Below are 21,470 nucleotides of genomic sequence, written 5' to 3' on the forward strand. Positions count from 1 at the left end.
CCCCTTTTCTCCCCAAAGTAGCCCGCAGTGAGTAAACCGAGAGAGGGATTGTAACATTGTGTGTACATGGCCAGGCCTGTTCCAGGAAGGGGACAGTGTTCAGGGTCACTCAGAACTTTGGGCTGCGGGCGCTCAGTCAAGGCGAAGAAGTTGATTGTATCTGGGTTAGGTCCCCTAGTCCCCTAAACCGCATCTTGCCCAGCCTTCAGGCTCATCCACCTTTCTCCAGCCGCCTCTCTAGCTTCTCAGAGCCGTTGGTTCGCCCGGCTATTCGAGCAACTCAAGGGGTTAAGGGAGCTCTCGGCCGCCCTTCGCTCAACTGATCCCTTTCAAGGTTTCTGCAAACTCCAAAGTTCATGACATCAAGGACAGTCTGTGCGGCGTGTCACCTGGCGCCATAGAGACCGACCAGTGTGTTTTACACGGCTCCTGCATTTCAGATGGAATTCCGTGTCTTTGAACAGTCTCAATAACTGGGGGGGGGGAGGTTGTGTCAAGGGGAAATGAGGGAGGGGGTGGCTTTCAGTAATCAGCTGTAAATTCCTGATTTATAAGACTAACATGATCTATAATTGTTGGAAGGAGCCCAAGGTAAATGCGGGTTTATTAGTAATGACGCCTTGTTTTGTTTCCTTGCTTGCTTGTTTGAAGAGCGAAATCCAATATCAAATGTTCCTTTTGGTTAGAACTGGAGTGACTACAGCTTGGGACAAATCCGTGTCACTTGTAAAACTTTTCAGCTAAACATGAAAAATATCTAAGATGCACATATGGGTATAGGACAAGTCATTTACTCCTCTTATGTGTGTATTTTATATATATATATATATATATATATATATATATATATATATATATATATATATATATATATATATATATATTATACTTATATACATATCTATCTTTTAATCGATGTGTATTATATATATATATATATTCTTTTCGCAGATGTATGTGTAGAGATATAGTTTATATTTTTCATATGTGTATATATTATATATCTTAAATAACAGACGTTATCTTACATTCTTTTCCATATATATTTTCCCAATATATATGAATGTATACTATACAGAGAGAATAAATATACACAGAGATACAGGACTATGTAGATATCTTTTTAAAGTATTAAATAAATGGAACCAATTTGTTTTCCATTTTCCCTGTCAGTGTTTTCCCCCTCAAGTGGGAAAATTTTGGAAAAATCCGAAGAAAAAGATTCAGGGGGGAAAAAACGCCAAGAACACTTTAATATATTTTTGTGAAAATCTGGCTGTTTGGGACCAGAATTCACATTTATAAGCCATAAATAAAGCATACAGAAACGATAAATTAATCAGATCCAAGTAGTTTACTCTCCCGGTAACATCAAACGTTTGCATCAATTACAACAATCTAGCCTGACTTTTTTTTTTCTTTTTGTGAATTTTTCTCCCTTTTTTTTTCTTTTGTGATTTTTTTTCCTCTCTCTTTTTACAACGTGACAAGACTTTTGGTCCTCGGTTTAAAAACTAGCATTGTTTCACACTGAATAAGTTTTCCGTCACTTTCACACACACGCACAAAAAAAATAGATATATTTATAACTCCCTGCAACAAAAAGGTTTACCCCACCCTCTGCTGCCCGGGGAATAAAATAACCCCCCCCCCCCCCAACAAACCAACCAAATATCCCCGCTTGAAATCGGTGCTTAAAGAGGCCGGGGCAATTCCGGGGCCTGATCCCACAGCCCATTGGACTTCGGATCAGGCTGGGTGGGTGGAAATTTGTCCTTTGAGGATGGGGGTGGGAGGCTTGGAACACAAATAGACACAAGAGATTGAGCCAAGGACATCACCAGCGTGATCCACCATCCAGCCCCCCGGGCCGGCTGGGCTTGGCGGGGGAGCTTTAGGACGAGTTCATGATGGGCCGGGAATACACACCTTGGTAATAAGAGGTGTCTCCGGCCAGCGGGGAGGCTTCTAAGCCACTTTTGTTCGTGACGGGGCCCATGGCCAGGCTGCCGGGCATGGGGGAGCCGTAGCCGGAGTAGTGCATCACCTGCTCGTAGGCCTTGAGGTCCATTTTGTGGTGGTGGGGGTGATGGTGCGGGTGGTGGTGATGGGGGGGCGGCGGCTGCTCGGAGGAGGACATCAGGTTGTTGATGGAGAAGGGGTGGTTGAAGGCGTAGTGGTGCTCGGGCTTGAGGTGGGCCTCGTGGGCCAGGTGGTGGGGGGCGAGCAGGTGCTGGGCCGGCGACGGGGCCTGCTGCGGGGGGGTCCCTTTGAGCTCGGCCAGGGCCCGCTTGTGCTCGCGGCAGGGCGAGGCGCCGGGGTGGGGGGACTCGGGCCCACCCGCCGAGCTGTCGGAGGAGCCTCCTTCCCCGGGTTGGGGGGGCTGCTGCTGGGGGGGCTGCTTCTTCCCCCCTCCTCCGCCGCCGCCCCCTCCGCCGCCGCCCCCTTCCTTGCTCTTCTCGCACTTGAAGCGCTTCTGGCGCCGCAGGTAGCAGCCGTTCTCGAACATGTTGCCCGAGTCCGGGTGCAGGGTCCAGAAGGAGCCCTTGCCCGGCTTGTCCGGGGAGCGGGGCACCTTGAGGAAGCAGTCGTTGAAGGAGAGCGAGTGGCGGATGGAGTTCTGCCAGCGCTGCTGGTTCTGCCGGTAGAAGGGGAACAGGTCCATGATCCACTGGTAGATCTCGCTCAGCGTCAGCATCTTGTTGGGCGACTGCTGGATGGCCATGGTGATGAGCGAGATGTAGGAGTAGGGGGGCTTGGCGTGGGTGTAGCTCCGCCGGTAGGTCTTGGGGTCCCGCGAGCGGTTGAGGTTGCCTTGCCCGTACATGGGGCTCATGGAGTTCATGTTGGTGTAGGGGGCCAGGGCGTTCATGGAGCCGGCCTGGGCGCCCATGGGGCTCATGCTGGGGCTCAGGTGGGCCCCCATGCCGCTGCCCATGCCGGCCATGGCCCCCGGGCCGGGAGACATGCCGGCCAAGGACGGGCTCATCCCGGTGCTGGCGTAGGACATGTTCATGGAGCCGGCCCCGCTCATGTTGGCCGGGCCGCTGCTCATGGCCGACATGCCCATGTAGCTGTTCATGCCCAGGCCCGGGTTCATGCTGCTCACGGAGGAATAGCTCTGCAAGGAGAAGGGGGGAGAGCGGAGGGGGTGGTTAACCTCGGCTGCCACGCAGTGCCCGCCACCCCGAGGCTGCTCTAGCAATGGGGCTGCTGGCTGGGGGGCGCCCCGAAAGCCGCCCCGCAGCGCCCGGGATGTGTAGGACGCGGCTGCCGGGGCGAGCTGCTCTCTGCTGGGTCCGAAAAAGCAGCAGTCAGCCGGTGGGGGGCAGGGGGCAGCTCCCCCCAATCGCGCCGGGCAGGGGGAGCGGCCGCCCCCGGCTGGGACTCGGTGTGGGGGATGCTCCTGCCCCGAGCTGGCGGGGCCCAGGAGTGTGTGTTAAATCGTGACGAAATGTGCCGCCCGCCAGACCCCTGGATCAGCAAAACGACCCTGCGATCCGGAGGGGCTGGGCTGCAAACGACGTGGGGAGGGAACACGCCGCGGGGCAGGCGGCTGGCTCCGACCCCGGCCACACGAGTCCCATCGCGGGGAGCCCCACCCGAGGCGGCGCAGGACTCCCCGCAGCCCAGCCAGTCGCGTGTCCCTCTGCCACCCTTCTCAAAACCCAGATTTCCAGCCATAAACTTGCCCCCCTTCTGCCTTGCCCCCCCGCCCCCCTGTTTTCTTCGCCCCCCCCCCTTCCCGACAGTCCCATGCCAAACACAACTTTGTTAGGAGAGCGCGGCGCGGGCAGGGCAGAGGATTTGGAGGCGCCGCAAGTCAATATTTGATCACAAAGTTAATATTATCTCAAGGCTAACAACGGTGTCGTATAAACCCAGCGCCCTGTTTTCGCCGAAGGAGGGGAGAGCGGGAGGCGGCTGGGGGACGGGAAGGGGGTGTGGGATGGGCAGGGAGGGGGGGACAGAGACACACACACACACAAATAGAGGCAGAAGTTGTCCCTACCTCGGGTTCTGCATAGTAGCCGCTCCAGTCCGAGTGCTCGTGCCCTTCCATTTTCACGGCTCCCAGCATACTGGAAGCAGAGTGCATGGCCGTTTAAAATTTAACAGCCACAACAACCGACGACAAGAGAGAACAACCCCAAAAAAAAAAAAATTCCCAGCCCTCCCTCCCCTCTGCCTCACTCCCTCTCTGCCTGAGCCGGGCGGAGGGGGAGGGGGCAGAAGTGGCTGCTGCTGGGTTGGGGTGGCTGCTTCCCCCCCCCCCCCTTGCTCCTGCTGCTGCCTGGGTGGGTTTGTTGTTTTTCTTTCTTTTCTTTTTTTCCTTTGCAGCCCAGAGTCGCCCGGCGGCGCTGGGGAAAGGAGGAGGCGGAGGACAAGCGCTCCCGTCACGGAGTGATATAGAACCGGGCGCCCCCGCGAGCCTCCAATCCCCACATCCTGGGGAGCCTATTTGAATAATCAGCTCACACCTAGGCGGGGGCCTCCTCGCCTTCGCCCCCCCCCCCCGTGCACACACCTGCCCCGAGCGGCACGGGAGGCGGAGGGGCACAAATCCTGACCCAGGGAGAGCGAGCCAGCGAAGGAGAGAGGGTGGCAGCTGGACCCGTCTTTATTGGCCAGTGCCTTGTCATCTGGCTAGTGTCTGGGAGCCCGGCTGGGGGGAGCGGGGTGCTGCCATGTGGGCAGGGACTGCAGGACGGGTGGCTCTGCGCTTGTGACTGCAGCTGGGGAGGGAGAGGGGCCTCCCCCTGCTTGGGTGCCGGTGGACTGCTCGCGGGGCTGGGGGCACCGGTTTGCCACCAGCCGGGCTCCGGGCTGGTTTCTCAAGTCCGGATTTATGTATCCGGGGCTCTCTCTGCGGGCTGGAGCTCGCTCGCGGCTGGGAAGGAAATGTGCAAAGCCCTGTCCTGGTTGGAACGAGCTGTTTACACACCTTTAACGCCCCCGGTGCTGTTCCTTGCCGGAGCGCCCTCGCTGCAAGCCAGATCCAAACCAAAGTCACGGGAGAGGGGGATATAACGCAGCATTTACCTCTGTGTCCAAGCCATGCCCCGGGCTTTCTTGGTGTTTTAGTAAGGTGCTAAATGACTTGGGATCACCCATTTGTCTGTGACAGAACAGGCAGTTCCAAGGTTACCCAGTCACAGCCGAGGTGCCTACAACATTTCGTAACTAAAACAAACAGGGGGAAGGTGAGAGGAGCCAACAGAAATAAACCAGGGAATCACTGGTAAGGACCTGGGATTTTCTACCATTGCCCCTTAGCTGCCTGTAACCCCACCACGTGCCAGTCAAACTGTGGCAGTAACAGCAAGGTCAGAATAATTATAATAATTAATAATTAACAATAATAAAAAAAACCTGAAGACATCAGGAAACTAGACAGAAAATCCCCAAACTTCGACCTCGAAACTATCTATATGCATGGGCAGCACACAGCAGACTCCAAAGGAAAGGTGATGCTATGTGATCTGCTGTGTACAAACTCTGCCACTCTTTCTCGCGATGGCTGCTAATTGTGTGTTCCTTTCCAATCTAATGATAGAGAGATAGAGAGATAGAAATAAGCACCCACTATTTACAAAACCCACACAGCGACCTGCTTCCGTTCCTGCGTCAGTAGCCGACCAAACGCTGCAACATGTAGTTATTCTAGAGGATACCTTAGCTGTCTGAGATATTAAACGAAGTCAAGTTTATTTAACAGTGTTGGTTCATCAGGGATTTAACGGGTTTTTCTCATGCAATAGAAAACAGCGATTCTGTGAAGTGGAATGAATCTTGACTATTTCGTTGCTAATACCCCGCAGACAGTTCTACTCCATCAGAATTCCGCAGTTATCATTGTAAAGAGAGAAAGTGACTCTAGGCTTGGCTGACAAAATTCTGTCATACGAAACGGGACTACGCCATTGCATCCATTTTTTTTCATGTACAACTTTCCATATCTATCTATCTATCTATCCCCATCCACCTCCTCTATCTATCTATCCCCATCCACCTCCTCTATCTATCTATCTATCTATCTATCTATCTATCTATCTATCTATCTATCCCCATCCACCTTATCTATCTATCTATCTATCTATCTATCTATCTATCTATCCCCATCCACCTTATCTATCTATCTATCTATCTATCTATCTATCTCCATCCACCTTATCTATCTATCTATCTATCTATCTATCTATCTATCTATCTATCTATCTATCCCCATCCACCTCCTCTATCTATCTATCTATCTATCTATCTATCTATCTATCTATCTATCACTTTCAAAATGAATGGGGCAATGTGGCCCATTTATTCCAGATAAGATAAACACTTCTAGCTCTGACAATGAAGGTTGGTACTAATATAAAATGTTAATATAGCATGCCCGAGGGGGGTTTCGTTTAACCGCAGACACTCATCAAATGATTCATATAAACAGGGGTATAGACTTTGCTAAATAAGCCACACAGTATATTAAATAGTAATTTTGAAAGGCGTCAGAAAAAATACCAGCCACCCACCCTTCTGATTTAAGCGAGGAAATGAATATTTTGAAAATAAAAAAATATTAATGTAAATTTTTGTTCTGCAAAACTAGATGCTTTTCTTCTGGCTTTTTTTAAGTCTATAGTTATTTTTCAACTAAAAGATAACAATAAAAAAGCCAAGCTACTGTGTCCCCTAGTGAGCGAGGCCAGATGAGACCTTTTGGGAATAAGTGTGGAGAACCAGGATCTGATTAACACTATTTAAACAAAAATGGATAGACTGATGCTTCTCCTGTATCTTACTTGATGGAAATAGACCATCTTCCAAGCGTCCGCTCAGGGTCTTACAGATTGAAAAATAGTGGTAGAGCGCCCCCTGTCGTTTGTTCAACGGAGCGCCATATTGACTCTGATTGGGGGCCTGATCCAAAGCCCATTGCAGTAAATGGTAAGACTCCCATGGATTTCACTGGTTTTGGGATTAGGCCCTAAGAGAAGGGTGCAGAACAGCCGCCTTCTTCGCTTTCAAACAATGGCTTGCTGCATGATCCCTTTAGTGCAATCAGATGCTTGTAATGTGCTTTGAGATCATCAGAGGAAGGGCACACCAAGTATTAGCATTTTCCATCTCATTAAGACTAAACTTTTAAAGAATCCTTTATATTAAACAGCAGCCATATCCCTACAAGACAGCTACTTATAATGAATAATCATAAATAGGTTAATTGGACTATTTAACTAGCCCCGGCACATGAAAACAACACAATTGTACATTTTAAAGGTGCCTGTTCCTGTTAGATTTCTCTTATCTTCTGAACACTTTGTCAGCCACAAGTTATTTGACTTGATGAACTCACTGGGTAAAATTCTATGGCCTTGTGTTGTGCAGGAGTCACAGTAAATGATCAGAATGGTTCTCTCTAGCCCTTAAGTCACTCTCTTCAAAGGGGCTGAAACAGCAGCAAGGGTCCCTAAAAGCCACCTGTTCCGGCTAGGGTGGATTCCTCCTGCAGAGGTTTTTGAGGAAGACAGGTGCAAAGCCACCTTCTGAGGGTACTCTTGCAAGCTTTGGTGTAGAGGTGTAGAGGGCATGCCAGGGACAGGCCTGGAGGAGGAAGGGGCATGTTGGGCACGTAGCAGCAAAGATGGAAGAAAGGAAGAAATATTATCCCCATTTTACAGATGGGAAACTGAGGCCTAGTGAGATGTGAGTTATGGGCTCTTCACATAAGTGGCAAATTTGGGGCAAATAAGTGTCTGTTTTCTGGATGGATCAACTTTTTTTTTTTTTTTGTTCTTTTAATACACCACATTAGAACATTTCATAAGGCATGCACTTAAGCATTTCCTTCCCCTTCCCCCCTCCCCAGTTTAACAGCATACAATACAACAGACAAAATCATTGTTTAGAAGGGAAAATATAGGGAGAATTACCATAAGTAAAATTAATTAAGAGGCTGTTGCGTATAAATAATTGAGGGTGATCAATCCAAAGTCAAAAGATCATCTATATTTAGCTTAGTGTTTGTAGTTAAGTTAAATCAGTACATACCAGTTAGATCTCTTTTGGTATGGTTCTGGTGGGAGTGTGGGGTTTGTTTTTTTCCCTCTATGAAAAAAAAATGGCAACAATACAATGAGGGATTATTATGCAATCTTGTTCTAACTGGTGCCAATAGCACAATAATTCCCACTGAATTCAATAGTAGTGGGGGCAAGTCCTTAAAGAGGATTTTCTAGCACCAATATGATCTCCCAGCACACACCTACACTTGTGCTTAACGCATTGTAGGACTTGCAATTGATCTCAGTGGGACTCCTCACAGTGCATGAAGTTAAACACATATATAAGGCTTTGCTGTCTCAGAGCCTAAATTTATCCTAGGTCTGGCCTGCACCTAAAAGTTAGATCAGCCGAACTACATCACTTAGGGCTGTGAAAAATTTCGCCCCCGGTATAGATGCAGCTAAGTCTTCCCTTGACCAAGCAACCCCCTCTCGGGGAGGTCAATTAACCACGGAGATGGGAAAAGCCTTTTGCTGTTGTAGGACACGTCTACACGGCCATGCTACAGCGGCACAGACACAACTGTGCTGCTGTAGCTGTTGTAGTGGAGACATACCCGTAGCCTCGCACAATCCATTGTCTTTTACTAGGTTCGGGGTGGTTTTTTTTCCCCCATTCAAATTAGCAGGAAATTTACACGTATAAGATTTTGATTGTGCACACACACACTCACCCCAGACTGGAAGACCCAATGGGGTCCTGAAGGCATGCATAGTATCCTTAACCGGTGCTAAGATTTCTGCCCTGAATATTTTAATTTTAGGGCATTTCCCAACTATGGAAGAAGTCCCCATTGCTGTCCCTGCATTCAAGCCATCAGAATTCAACGTTTAACCAGAAGTGCTCTGATTTCACATTTTGCATTGTTGGCTTGTACTGTGCAGATGTCCCTAAAATGTTATGTACTCTCCAGAGGTCAAGAGGCAGTCCTGAGATCCCAAGGTTCTGGTGCTCATTTTCACTAAGGCCCCGTTACATGAATTTGCCAGTGTAAAAGTATAATTTGCACCTTAAAATAGGCGTAAATTGCATTTCCACCAGTTTAAGACCCCTTTACACTGCCAGAGAATGTAACGGGGCATTTGCAAATCGGGTCCTACACCTTTATAAACTGATCTGGGAGAGCTTCTGAGTAAGACATGAGAGTCAGAACCTTTTATATCCTACACTGTGGTGCTTTTCAGAGTGCACATGCTGGAACTTTCAGTCCTAGCAGGTTGACAGACAAGCAGCTGGTGCCTTTCCATTGCCTGTTACTCCATGGATATTTGGTAGTAACTGTACTGTTTCAGAAGTGTCTAGGACCCTCAGTCCTGGACCAAAGCCCCATTGTGCTAGGCGCTGTACAAACACAGAACAAAAAGACTCCCCCTACCCCAAAGAGTTTATTCTCTGTCAAACATTCTCAATGCAATGAAATACGGACGTAGCAAATTCCAAGGGCCCGTCGCCTTTTAAGTACAAGATCCCATTAATTTCAATGGGGAGTTCTGCTTAACAGAGCAATGGCAGAGTTTGTCCTGGAAGCTCTCTCTGTACTTTAAAAGAGTGAGAACTCATTAGCCTGCAGGTGTCTTTAAGCCGCTTGGTCCCCTAGATGCCTGCTAAAGTTAAAACACTGCTTTATCCCAATCAAGGGAAAGGATCTACCAGAAGTGTCAGAAGGAAAACAATTGTACCAGGAAATTTCAAACCAAGGCCCCTTTTCTCCTCAAGGAAGCTTGTCCTCCCAGCACCCCCAGGGAACAGCGGAGGTGTTAATCTTTGTTTTCTTTCCACTTTCTGCATACAGTGACGCAGAGATTCACATCACCTGCTTTCCATGAATGCAGCCCCAGGGGGTCATTTGGGAAGTAAAAGAACCCATCATGCCCATCCTATCAATGGTATCCAGAGTCTGATTAATCCTATTATGGTTTTGTTGTTATCAATAAACATTTGAAATAAGGTTTGTGTTTCTCGCTTTGGAAAAACCTCAAATGTCAAAAGGTAGGAGGAAATTATTTCCTTTCCACAGCGAAAGCTTGAACTTGTCCTGAACCAGAGCTTCCTATCATGTGAAGAAAAGAATGGAAAAATAAGGGCCTGATCTGAAGCCAATACTCAGCTGGGAGCCTTTCCATTGGCTGACAGCACAAGCGATTGGCATTTATTTCATATTGTAGCAGGAAACTTGACATACCAGTCTAATGAAAGGCAGCTTAGGGCTTGTCTACACGCTGCCAGCAAAGAGCACCAGAGGGGTGTGATGTGTAAAGCACACGAATGTGCTTCATTCTAGCTGCCCCTTTGTAGACCTGACTGGTGTGCTCTAAAAGGGACTTAGTTCACATTAGTGTAGACAATGTTAATGCGAATTAAGTACCTTTTAGAGTGTGCCAGCAAGGTCTGCACAAGGCAGTCAGAGTGCAACACAATGGAGCACTTTATAAATCACCCCTCTGGCACGCTTTGCCAGCGCCATGTAGACAAGCCCTTCATTTCTCAGGGCCTGATGCAACGCTGACTGAAGTCAAAGGGAGTCTTTCCATTGACGTTAATAGGCGTTGGATCCAGCCCTCAACTGGCAATCTCTTGACCCCACCAGATTGACAGGTGCTGTAACGTAATAGACATTAAAGCTTTTTAAAAAAATCCTAGCTCCAAGTGTTTCCATGGTCTTGTATCTCCATGAGGGAGTCCCCCCTCCCTTGTAGCACTGTTTGAAATGTGAATAAGATACGAGGCAAATTTAAATTACGATGAAATCCGTATTGAGCTCTTCCTGGTTCTAATGGACGCAGAGTGAAATTCACCATGGAGAAGGTCTAGGCACTGCTTCAGATACATCTACACAGCAAAAACAAACCCAGGGCAGCAAGTCTCAGAGCCTGAGTCAACTGACTCAGGATTGCAGAGTTGGTGCCGAAGACTAAAAATAGGAGGGCAGGCATTTGGGTTTGGGCTCAGCCTGGGCTCTGAGACCGTTCCCCTTTGATGGCCCTAGTGCAAGCCCAAATGACCACATGGCTATTTTTAACTCCACAGCACAAGCCCCGTGAGCCCAAATCTCGTGAGCTGGGCTCTGAGATTCACTTCCACAGGTCTTCTTTGCTGTGTAGATGTACCCTGAGATCTCATGTAAGCCTCATTTTGGCGGCTGAAGTGAGATTTTAATGGCACTAGGTCTGTGCTGCCCCTCAGCATGGGGTGAATTGTTATTAATTTATTTCATATTTTGCATTGTAGTAACACCTAGGAGCCCCAGTCATGGACCAGAGCCCCGATGTGCTAGGCGCTGTACAAACAGAAAACAAAAAGACATACTTCGATTGTGAACTCTTTGAGGCAGAAGCTAAGACAAGAGACAACAGATGGAGAGAGAGATGAGGGAGTAAAATGAAACAATGGGACAATATTGGTCACGACTGGCAGTGGTCACAACAGCCCAGCCGTTTAATTCTAGCCTAGAGAGCATTCCCTCCTTCAAAACCATACGATTGTGAAAAATCGCTACCCCACTCATTATTTCTGTATCTATTGTTTAATTAAAATGGCTAAGAAACATTCGTTGAGATTTTTTTTTTCCCTTTGGGAAGAGTGAGAATGATGCAGCCTTAGGAAAAAAATGGATTGAATTTGGCAAAAGGATTTTGCTTCCTGTTTTTCGAAGGTTAGCCCTTATGTTTGTAATTCTTCTTTCTTCCACCTGTCCAGTGCTTAATTTGTGCCAGGACTTGCCAGACCTGAGCCCCAGTACATCTAGGCTTGGCCATTCATAGTTCCAGCACCTCTAGGCGGCCTGCATCAGTTATGAATGTAAAAAAATTGCTTGAGCCCCAGCACCTCTTTCATTACAAATTAAGCCCTGCCCCCAGTCTCTCAAGCTAATCCCTTTGTGTTCAATACGTCAATACGTCAGCCTCATAGTCCTGTCTACACATTGTTTTTGTACCATGTTTTTGTGGGGTTTTTTTTACCATAATAGTTACTCCTGAGACAGTCCCCAGTGTAGACGCGATAAAATCAATCCCCGATCACGCTGTTGTCGACTCTGGAATTCCACCGCGGTGAGAGGTGGAAGCGGAGTTGACGGGGGAGCGGCAGCGGTCGACTCGCCGCCGTCCTCACAGCCAGGTAAGTCGACCTAAAATACGCAACTTCAGCTATGCTATTCGCGTAGCTGAAGTTACGTATCGTAGGTCGACACCCCACCCCCTCCCTGTAGTGTAGACCTAGCCTACCACGGCTACCCTTCTAAACCTCTAAACTGTGCCTACCCAGGAAAGGTGGGTTTTGTTTTGTTTTTTGTTTGTTCATTTTGATTCATTGAGTGGCTTTGTTTGTTTTGTTTTCTTTGTTGTATAACCTAAGGCATGACTGTAAACCAATATTGTTATAAAAATCACATTTTTTGTTAATATCGTTTTTTCAAGCTCTACAGAAGATTTGCTTTAATGGTTGATGTAGGGCTTAGGCATCTGCCCATCCCTAAATAAAATGGTGATAGGACTTGTCCAGTTGCCAAGCCTAATACATTGCGTTCATTTAGGTTTGTTTTAGAGGGAAAACAACCCTTTTTCTTGCCTTTTTCTTCACAACATACAAAGTAGTTAACTTCCTTCTGCCGGTAATTATAATAATTAATCCAAGACAGCAAACGCTCCCAATTGCACTAGTGCTGAATAATTTTAAAATAAATGTTCCTTGTACAGAGGCATGTACTACCTCTTCCTTGCAATAGAAATAAATGATTTGCCAGTAAGTAGCATGGTATTTTAATAATGAAAGGAAGCAGGGAATGAGGACAAAAGAATCATCATTAAACAAGTAGATGAGGGAGGCATCATTGTATTCTTGTACAGTGCTGTAATCGTTATTGTCAGGATCAATTGAGACGTTCATCTGATAATGTATTAAAATTATGGCTGAATCGACTTATCTGGGGATTTGAGGAAGTAATCAAGTTGGAGTGTGATAAATCTGACTAACAATGGCAGCAAGTCTCTCGTATAATAGCACCCTGCTTCACTGCTTTTATATATACACAGGGCTTAAATTCCCATAGAGTATTTCCCAGAGCCCATCACATGCACCCCCCCCCCACATACAACATGCTATGGAAACTCCAGGGGGGGTGGAAATATTTACCAGAGCTCCGCTCCGGACAGCTCCAGCTGAATTTAAGCCCTGCATATACACATAACTTTAGATAGCTAGACAGACAGACACATGCCCCACATATCCCCAGCCCTGCCCTATTCCAGGGCTTGCAAGGTGGTCTTCAGGAGACAGCCTGCCACTGCCTTCCTCAGTGCCTGCTCTGGAAGATCATAGGGCCGTAGACAAATATCATGGCTGGAAGGGACCTCAGGAGGTCATCTAGTCCAATCCTGTGCTCAAAGCAGGACCAATCCCCAGAGAGATTTTTGCCCCAGATCCCTAAATGGCCCTCTCAAGGATTGAACTCACAACCCTGGGTTTAGCAGGCCAATGCTCAAACCACTGAGCTATCCCTCCCACATTTCTGCCTCAGCCAGACCCCGCACTTTCAGAGCCCCTTTATGTCACTCCAGCCTATTAGCCAACATACAGAGACTGGAGCAAGGACGAGAATCTAAGCCCTTTTTATATTCGAAGTTGTACTAGTTTATATATAAAATTAGGGTACTGAGCCCCAGTTTCCAAAGGTAGAACGTTCCCTTTGCTAGCCTATCAGAGCTGAAAAATACCCAACATTTGTAGGTATAGAAAAGCTGGTAGTTTTGATGTGGGCTGGCAAAAACCCAGTGCTGCTGGTTTCCTGGGAAATGCAGAATGGTTTGTATATCTCTGTAGATTATGTTGCTACAACACAGAGATTTTGCTACAATGGCACGGCATTGCATGCAAATCGGGGCAGGATTTGGCCCAGAAAGCTGAAATGGAGCTATTTTGGATGCTGTATAAACCTGCCACAATCAGTAATATTCTTGTTATTTTTATGACGCGCTATTCACATTACAATCACACTAAAAAGCCCATAGTGAGAAGGCCCTATGGTGCAAGGCCCTCTACATACCAATAGTAAAAGACAGTCCCTGCCCCAAAGAGCTTCTCATATAAATAGACAAGACAGGTGAAGAAAGTATTATTATCCCCACTGTACAGATAAGGAACTGGGGGAGAGATTCAATGACTTGACCAAGTCCACCTAGACAGTTTGTGGCAGAAAGAGACCTGAACCAGTTCTCCCAATTCACAGTCCAGTGCCTTAATCACAACTGTGATCTTCATTTCTGATAGATGACTCCATATTTCAGGACTGTTTTTCAAAGAGATGTTTGTGAAATTCCTGAAATACATGCTTATTTCCGAGAGGTACGTCAGAAAATAACTTTGCCTGGCCACTTACAGTCTCATCGATTCAAACCGGAAACTATTTCAATATGCGACACTTGCGGTGGGTAGAATTTTTCCCATATCTGTAGAATTACCCTGGCAAGAAGAAAGGTCCCTGACAGTGGTGCCATAAGGGAATTACTACAATTAGGTTGTATAATATTTACTTAACTATTTGAAGAACTCCACAGCCAAGTCTCTCCTAATTAGATTCAACATTTAATGGGGCTTCATAAATTTGTGAAAATATTTTCTGAGGCTTTAACAAGGCCGAGAAAGCAAGAGTCTGGCGTACGCAAAAATTTTGTAATTTAAATACTTTATCGAGAGAGCAAGGAGAGCTAATCTCCTGAATACATGTGGCGTTCCTGCTGGTTGCCACACCTCGCCTGGGTTGCCCCTGCAATAACCACAGAGAACACGGGCCATACTTTCCCATTCACGTTAAGGGTTTATATGATGGTTCTCATGAGCCTGAGCGGGGTTGGAAAGGGTGGGCATCTGACACAACTGCTTGGTGCCAGGAGGTGTTATGATTGATTGACGCTCCCTCGATTGGAGGCTGATCTCTACCATGGATTTATGGGGCCTGAGATGACTCCCATAAATATCCCATCCGCTAGATGCCCCAGCCTTCCAAGCTCCTCGGTATTGGGAGGCAGATTACACCTATAGGTAGCTATATCCCTGTACTCCCTCCCTACTACCACCCCCCAGGGAACCTACACAGAAGAGGCATAAAGATGGGCCTAGCAATTCTTTGGTGTCCCACCCCTCTCTCTAGATCTCGGGTGCTTTGTAGTGGATGCCCAATGATGTACGTTTTCTTATATAGCAGGTGGTGTCTCCAGGGCCGGCTGCAGGCACCAGCGTTCCAAGCATGTGCTTGGGGTGGCACTTTTCAAGGGGTGACACTCTGGTTTTTTTGTTGTTGTTTTTTGCTTCGGGTGGCCAAAAACCTGGAGCCGGCCCTGGGTGTCTCCCAGACGAGCTGAAGACTCAGTGTTAATGTAAAGATCAATCAGCTTCATTGGAAATAGCTACTCCAGCTGGAGTGTCAGGTAGGAAACTTCCAAAGTCATGTCTGACCATGTGCTAGGCCTTGTGCGCATTGGAGGCGGGGGAGGAGCGGGGGATCCTGGCCCCACTGAAGTCAAGAGGCGTTCTATACCATTCACGCCAATGGGACCAGGATTTCATCCCCGGTCTTAAGCTATGGATGACATTTTGGAGTGTGGTTTGTAAAACAGCTGCTGTTTGAAAATCCTTGCCAGGAACAACAGGGAGCAGGCACTGCCAGCAGTTATCTTCAAGGCACGGGGCAACTTTCATTCCTCCACTGCTGACTACGGCTCTGATAATGTCACTGACTAGATCTGGGGGCAGAAGTGTGCTTGCCTCCCACAAAGTTAGCTGCAGGATTGGGGCCTAAAGTTAAGATAAGAGCCAAGGGCAATGTCACTGATTAATCAGCAGGGCAGGAGGAAACCTCACATACTCCCTTAAAAGGTGGTTCTACTCTGAAAAGTGACAGTCCAGATGGGTCAGTTTCATGTTTATTGTTTCTCAGTGATGCCAGATCAAGTAGGTGCTGCTCACAAGACAAAGTTGTCTTGATAAGTGCCAGAGATCTGCATACTCAGCATGGGATATAAAAGGCTAGTTTTCTTCCCCCTTCCCCCTCCCCACACTTTTCATGCTTCATTGCCAGTAATGAAGAATCTGCAGGTCAAATTAGGCCTTCAGTTGTACAGGTGTCTTTGTGGAGCATCATTTGAAAACAATGGAGTTGCAAAAGATAGGATTAGACTGGAGTCATCTCTAGACAGGGGATGATGTATAACAGGGGTGGCCAACCTATGGCTCCGGAGCCACATGCGGCTCTTCAGAAGTTAATATGCGGCTCCTTGTACAGGCGCCGACTCCGGGGCTGGAGCTACAGGCGCCAACGTTCCAATGTGCCGGGGGGGCTCTGCCCCAGGCCCTGTCCCCACTCCACCCTTTCCTGCCCCCTCCCCCGAGTCTGCAGTGCCCTCACTCCTCCCCCTCCTCCCCAGAGCCTCCTGCACCCACGAAACAGCTGATCAGGAGGTGCGGGGAGGGAGGGGGAGGCGCTGATCAGTGGGGCTGCCGGTGGGCAGGAGGCACTGGGAGCTGGGGGAGCTGATGGGGGGGCTGCTGATGTATTACTGCGGCTCTTTGGCAACGTACATTGGTAAATTCTGGCTCCTTCTCAGGCTCAGGTCGGCCACCCCTGATGTACAAGGAGGAAGGAACCCAACCTGAGGTTTAGAGACCAAACTGAATTCATGGGAATTACAAAACCTTTTTTTTTCTGTGAAAACTAGAGCAACTTTGAGCTAAAAGTCATGGAGAGACAATCAGCATGAAACATTGCTTTTTATCAAGTCACTTTTTAGAGAACCACACTTTAAATTCCATTGAACATAATGCACAAGGGAGAAAAAATAACATTTTTACAGCTATGCTTTTTTTAACCAAATGTGGAAATATGGTCAGGTAATAAACACGTATGTTGCCTCTTGCATGTGAAAATTGCTACATGCTCTGAAATATCCAATTAATTATGCCGCACAACTTGCATTGAGCAAACAATTCACGTTAATGAATTTAGCCCTTTTTCCGACCGAGGAATTGTCCACAAACTGACTCCACTTTTTGCAAATTTGCTGAGTATTCAGCATTGCACAACAGATGTTTTGCACAAACAATATTGCTTGAAAACTGTTCACCAGTGTGCGAAAGCTAAGTGGTGTGATTGGTCAGCTAAATCACACGATGCTAGGACTGGTCAAACTGTTTTGGAATTTGGAATTTCAATGGACATTTTCATTGACATTTAAAATTTCAGTGAAAAACAGGGAGGTGGAGCATGAAATCTGCTTTGAGCAGTGCATAGCAGAATGAACAGGGTTGAGGATCTGGTCCTATGTGTGGCTGTACCGTTGCTGAAGGAGTGGCAAAAGCAAAATCATTCAAACTAAGCCTGCTTCCCCTTGGAAATCCTTAAGTGATGCCGCTTCTAATACACTGTATTTTTGTTTTATTCTGGATTTTAAATATATTTCCAGTTCACGTGGGCCCTTTTCTTAAGTGACCACAAATGTAACATAACAGCAAAAATACCAGCAGGTATCACTATTTTAGGGTAGTCAATGTTCCAGGCACTACTGTGGTGTTCTTCCCCTCTGTAATTATTGGCAGTCCCATAGCAGCAGCTTACTGAATGAATTACAGGATTCAGTGCTGACACTACAGGGTAAAATAAGGCACAAGAACAATTGGAGGTGCCTGAGTTACATGAATAACAAAGTAAAGACGTGCCAGCTGTGTCCTACTGCCTGTCTGGATATATTGCTTGTGTGACAAGAAACTTTTGGGGGCTGAGGAAGGAAGGGAGGTGAACTCTATAAATGTCTGATCCAAAACACATTGAAGCCCTAATGCTTAGATTCTCAAAGGTATTTAGGCACCTAACTCCCATTGATATCAATGGGACTTTGGTGCCTAAATACCTTTGAAAGGAAGGATGGCTCAGTGGTTAGACCTGAGTTCAATTACCTGCTCTGCCACAGGTTTCCTGCATCACCTTGGGCAAGTCTCTTAGGGTATGTGTACCCTGCAGCTGGAGGTGGAATTCCCAGCAGGATAGCACGTTCGGGATAGCAGGCCAGTTGTCTGACTACAATCCTAGCCGAGATGCTAGGTTCGTTCTCTGGTCACAGGCGGTTCGCCTGTGCCACCACCACTGCTGTTTTTAGTCTCTTTTGGGGAGAAAAGGCCCCGGTTTGACAAAACACACTTTTTGTGTGAAAAGTGTTGACCGGCTCTAATAAACAGAATGATAAACAGCCATGTATCTACCAGGGGAGAAATGCCTAGTGAGACCCTGCAGTGATCAGAGCTACGCCCCAGCTTCTTACCATCTTCATTTATGATCACAACGTGGGGATAAACAGCGTGTTAATTGTTTCCCCTGGACTCATTAAATGCAGTGCCTGAGATTCTGTGCGGTGCCACTCAGAGGTGCTGCCCAGCTCTCACAGCCCAGGGAGTAGTGAGGGTCAAGGTGGCTTTATGCCACCTTTGTGCCATCCTAATCCGGGGCTGGACCAGCCCCTGGCATAGCTAGGAGAGCCCTGAAGGCCTGTCTAAGATACAGCAGTCTCCCCAGGTGCAGCGCTGTCTGGAACCCCATTCAGTGTTACATGCATCAGTCCCTCCCCACCCCATCTCTCCCAGCCCCAGTACACCCCCTAGGCCGCAGCATGATATGTCTCTCTTCTGCAGTGTCTGCACTGGTGAAATCCTTCCCCTTTACACCACTCCAGCCCTTTTACATGGTGAAGGAGTCACTCTTTGACTTCAGTGGAGGCACCACAATTGACACCAACTAAGGAGCTGACCCATGATGCTTATGCCTGGGGAGTGTAGCCAGTCGTCGGCTCATGCGACAGGTGGGATCCCATTGGCTGCCCCCCGTTTCTGTCATACGCACTGGCAGAGGAGCAGGACAGGGTGCTGCCTACGCAGACTCACCCCATCGCCCTCTGCAGAGCAGAAGCACAGTGGTCCTGGAAGCCGTAGGACTGCAGTAGAGAACCCCACTCCCTGGGGACGGAATTCCAGGGTTTGCCCATTGTTGTCACTGGCTCCTACAAGAGGATTTACAATTGAGATCTGGAAAAGCCACTTGGATCTTGTGCTTCATATGAATGGACTGTTTCCTGGGCTATTGTAATAGAAGAGCAATACCAACGTGATGAGCTGACCTGTCAGCTGGTTTCAATGGGCACGGATCCTTTGAAGTCCGTGGATCTATCACACCAGCGGAGGACCTGGCCCATTCTTCTCTCCATTTGGCTCTGTTATGAGCACCATCGTTCAGCTGGTGGCTGAGAACAGGTGCCGACTGTGATTTAGAAAGCCAGTACAGAATAAAGGCCCCTCTGAGAAGTCTATAAGCAAAACAACTGTTGTGACTTATGAAAAATTATGAAAAGGCTCTACAACAAAATAAATACGCTGCATCTGTTGGTTGTTTACTGTGGCTCACCTGATCTCCTTCTATAAGTACTCTCAACTACCACATTTAGTTAGGTAAACAAGATGTACCGGCGGCTGGGATGAGGTCCGGAACAAAAGATTTGGTATTAAAAATATTAAGTTAACATATTCATCAAAGTGGCTGTGTCGTGCGGCCATTTTATATATATTAAAGAATTTAAAAGTGTTAAAATTAAGGGGCCATCTCCTCATCTGGTGGGACGTAGGACGCGCCATTGACTTCAAACCCCTTACTAAGACAGATAAAAAGCGTCCGCAGAAGATGCCGAGAGAGGCACTTGGTGTTTCCAAGTTTAGCTGCGTAACAAAGTCTCCACAAACTTGTTTAGAGTCCTGGAATGGGCTACAGACACTTTTGGTTTTCAGCAAACAAAACCAGAAAGATGTCGGGGGGTTAGGAAAATGCTTTTGGTGAAACCAACATTTTTTTCACCGGGCCACTAAATTTTTTGTTTGCAGTTGCTAAAAACAGAAACGTGTCCAAAAATGTTTTGTTTTCAGTTCCCAGAAACTGAAACATGTTGGGGGTTTTCAATGAATATCTAAAAAATGTCATTGACAATGGCCTTTTAGACAAAAGAGCCATTTTTCACGTAAAAAAATCATTTGGATGGATAATTTCCAAGTAGCTCTAACTCAGACATACCTTAATCTCCACCTGGGTCGTGGCAGGAGTCAGGGGTGCATTCTTTACCTTTCACTGAAGCAGTAATTCTCCAACTGTTCCATGCTGTGAACAATTTCTTGAGTCAGCTATTTTTTCATGAACACTTTCCATGTCAGTTGCCAGATCCCACACTCCTTCCCTGCTGCAACCAGCGTGCATGGCTACAGGCAAATGTAGTACCAAGACAGTATTAGGGGTGATTCAGTGAAAATAACCTCACTGTCATGGAAGGTGAACTGGCCGATTGGTTACCTCCCCCTACTTTTGAATCTGTGCTACTTTGTCCTCTTCCATCTTTTTGTGCCAAATCTCCTTTTGTTGCCTGCATTTCCCCCGTGCTCTGATTTTTCCATGTTATTTAACAGCTAAGTTCTGTCCTTCAGTGGGTTTGCCACCCTCCCAGTGTTGGCGGCCTCCTCAGATTTGACCCTGCTTGTATTTACCCTGAAAACAAACCAGACACTGGGTACATTTGCACTGGAGATGTAATTTCCACCCTGGATGCAGAGGCAACGTGTGGAGGAAGAGGGGCATGAGGGGTCACATGCCCCCCCCCCCCCCGACTTGCCGTTTGGCTTGTACTGAGCATGCTCACACAGACTGAGCATGCTCAGTAGCACTGCTGAAGCCGGTTGCCCTCACTCTGCCTCTGCCCACGATCAGCAGACCCGGGTGGTCTCTGCTAGCCACCCAAGTACAATCCAGCCTGGAACCCGAGGTACTTACTCGGCAGCCCACCACCTGCGCCACGGCAGCTATGGTGATATTTTTCAGTTGACGCTAGAGTGTGTGTACATCTACCTAGACTGGACGTTACCTCTCCAGCTGGATAGCCGATGTACATGAAGACAGATATGGAGCTGCACAGGATGCAGGGAGGTACATGGTGGTAGGACACAAAATGACTCTGGCTCTGCAAGCTCTCAAAGATGCCTGGAATGGGCGATTGACAGAAACTGCCCCAATGGGACAAAAGCTGCTCCTCACACCCCTTAGACGTGCTATTGTCCCCAATGGCTCATGGACCGTGGTTTGAGAACTACTGCTTTGAAGCACCAGATGTAGGCCAATGCTGGAAAGTGGAGAGCATACTTGATTCAACTCGATTGTTCCACTGTGATGTGGCAAATCTTGCGTTCTTATGCACGCGAGTATCTCATTCCATTGCATGCCAAGTGGGCTCTTCCAACATTTGAAACATGAGCACCATATGAGAGGATGTCGATTAAACTTGAAATATTTCAGAACCCATTTTCACCATACTGCATTACTACAGGAAATTTACCAGTTGTGC

The 21,470-nt window shown here is 47.5% G+C and overlaps 1 protein-coding gene and 1 long non-coding RNA gene across 4 annotated transcripts; one reads left to right on the forward strand and one right to left on the reverse strand.

The window, feature by feature from the left end:
- Positions 1 to 1,339: 1,339 nt before the first annotated feature.
- FOXA2 (forkhead box A2) lies at positions 1,340 to 5,393 on the reverse strand. Of its 3 annotated transcripts, none has more exons than XM_065589841.1 (3): positions 5,044 to 5,393; positions 4,013 to 4,082; positions 1,340 to 3,121 (listed from the first exon to the last, which is right to left on the reverse strand). In XM_065589841.1, exons 1-3 carry the CDS (start codon positions 5,058 to 5,060, stop codon positions 1,895 to 1,897), a joined length of 1,314 nt encoding a protein of 437 aa, XP_065445913.1. In that variant the 5' UTR covers positions 5,061 to 5,393; the 3' UTR covers positions 1,340 to 1,894. The 3 variants fall into 3 exon arrangements, with proteins under 3 accessions (XP_065445913.1, XP_065445914.1, XP_065445915.1); XM_065589842.1 differs by having other exon boundaries at positions 4,946 to 5,392; XM_065589843.1 differs by lacking the exon at positions 5,044 to 5,393 and adding an exon at positions 4,529 to 4,902.
- LOC135982579 (uncharacterized) lies at positions 1,919 to 11,607 on the forward strand. Its single transcript, XR_010599993.1, has 3 exons — positions 1,919 to 2,053; positions 9,854 to 9,947; positions 11,290 to 11,607. It is a non-coding gene; the product is annotated as an uncharacterized LOC135982579 (long non-coding RNA).
- Positions 11,608 to 21,470: the final 9,863 nt, after the last annotated feature.

Source organism: Chrysemys picta, chromosome 3 (assembly GCF_011386835.1).
Source record: "Chrysemys picta bellii isolate R12L10 chromosome 3, ASM1138683v2, whole genome shotgun sequence".
Taxonomy (NCBI): Eukaryota; Metazoa; Chordata; order Testudines; family Emydidae; genus Chrysemys; species Chrysemys picta.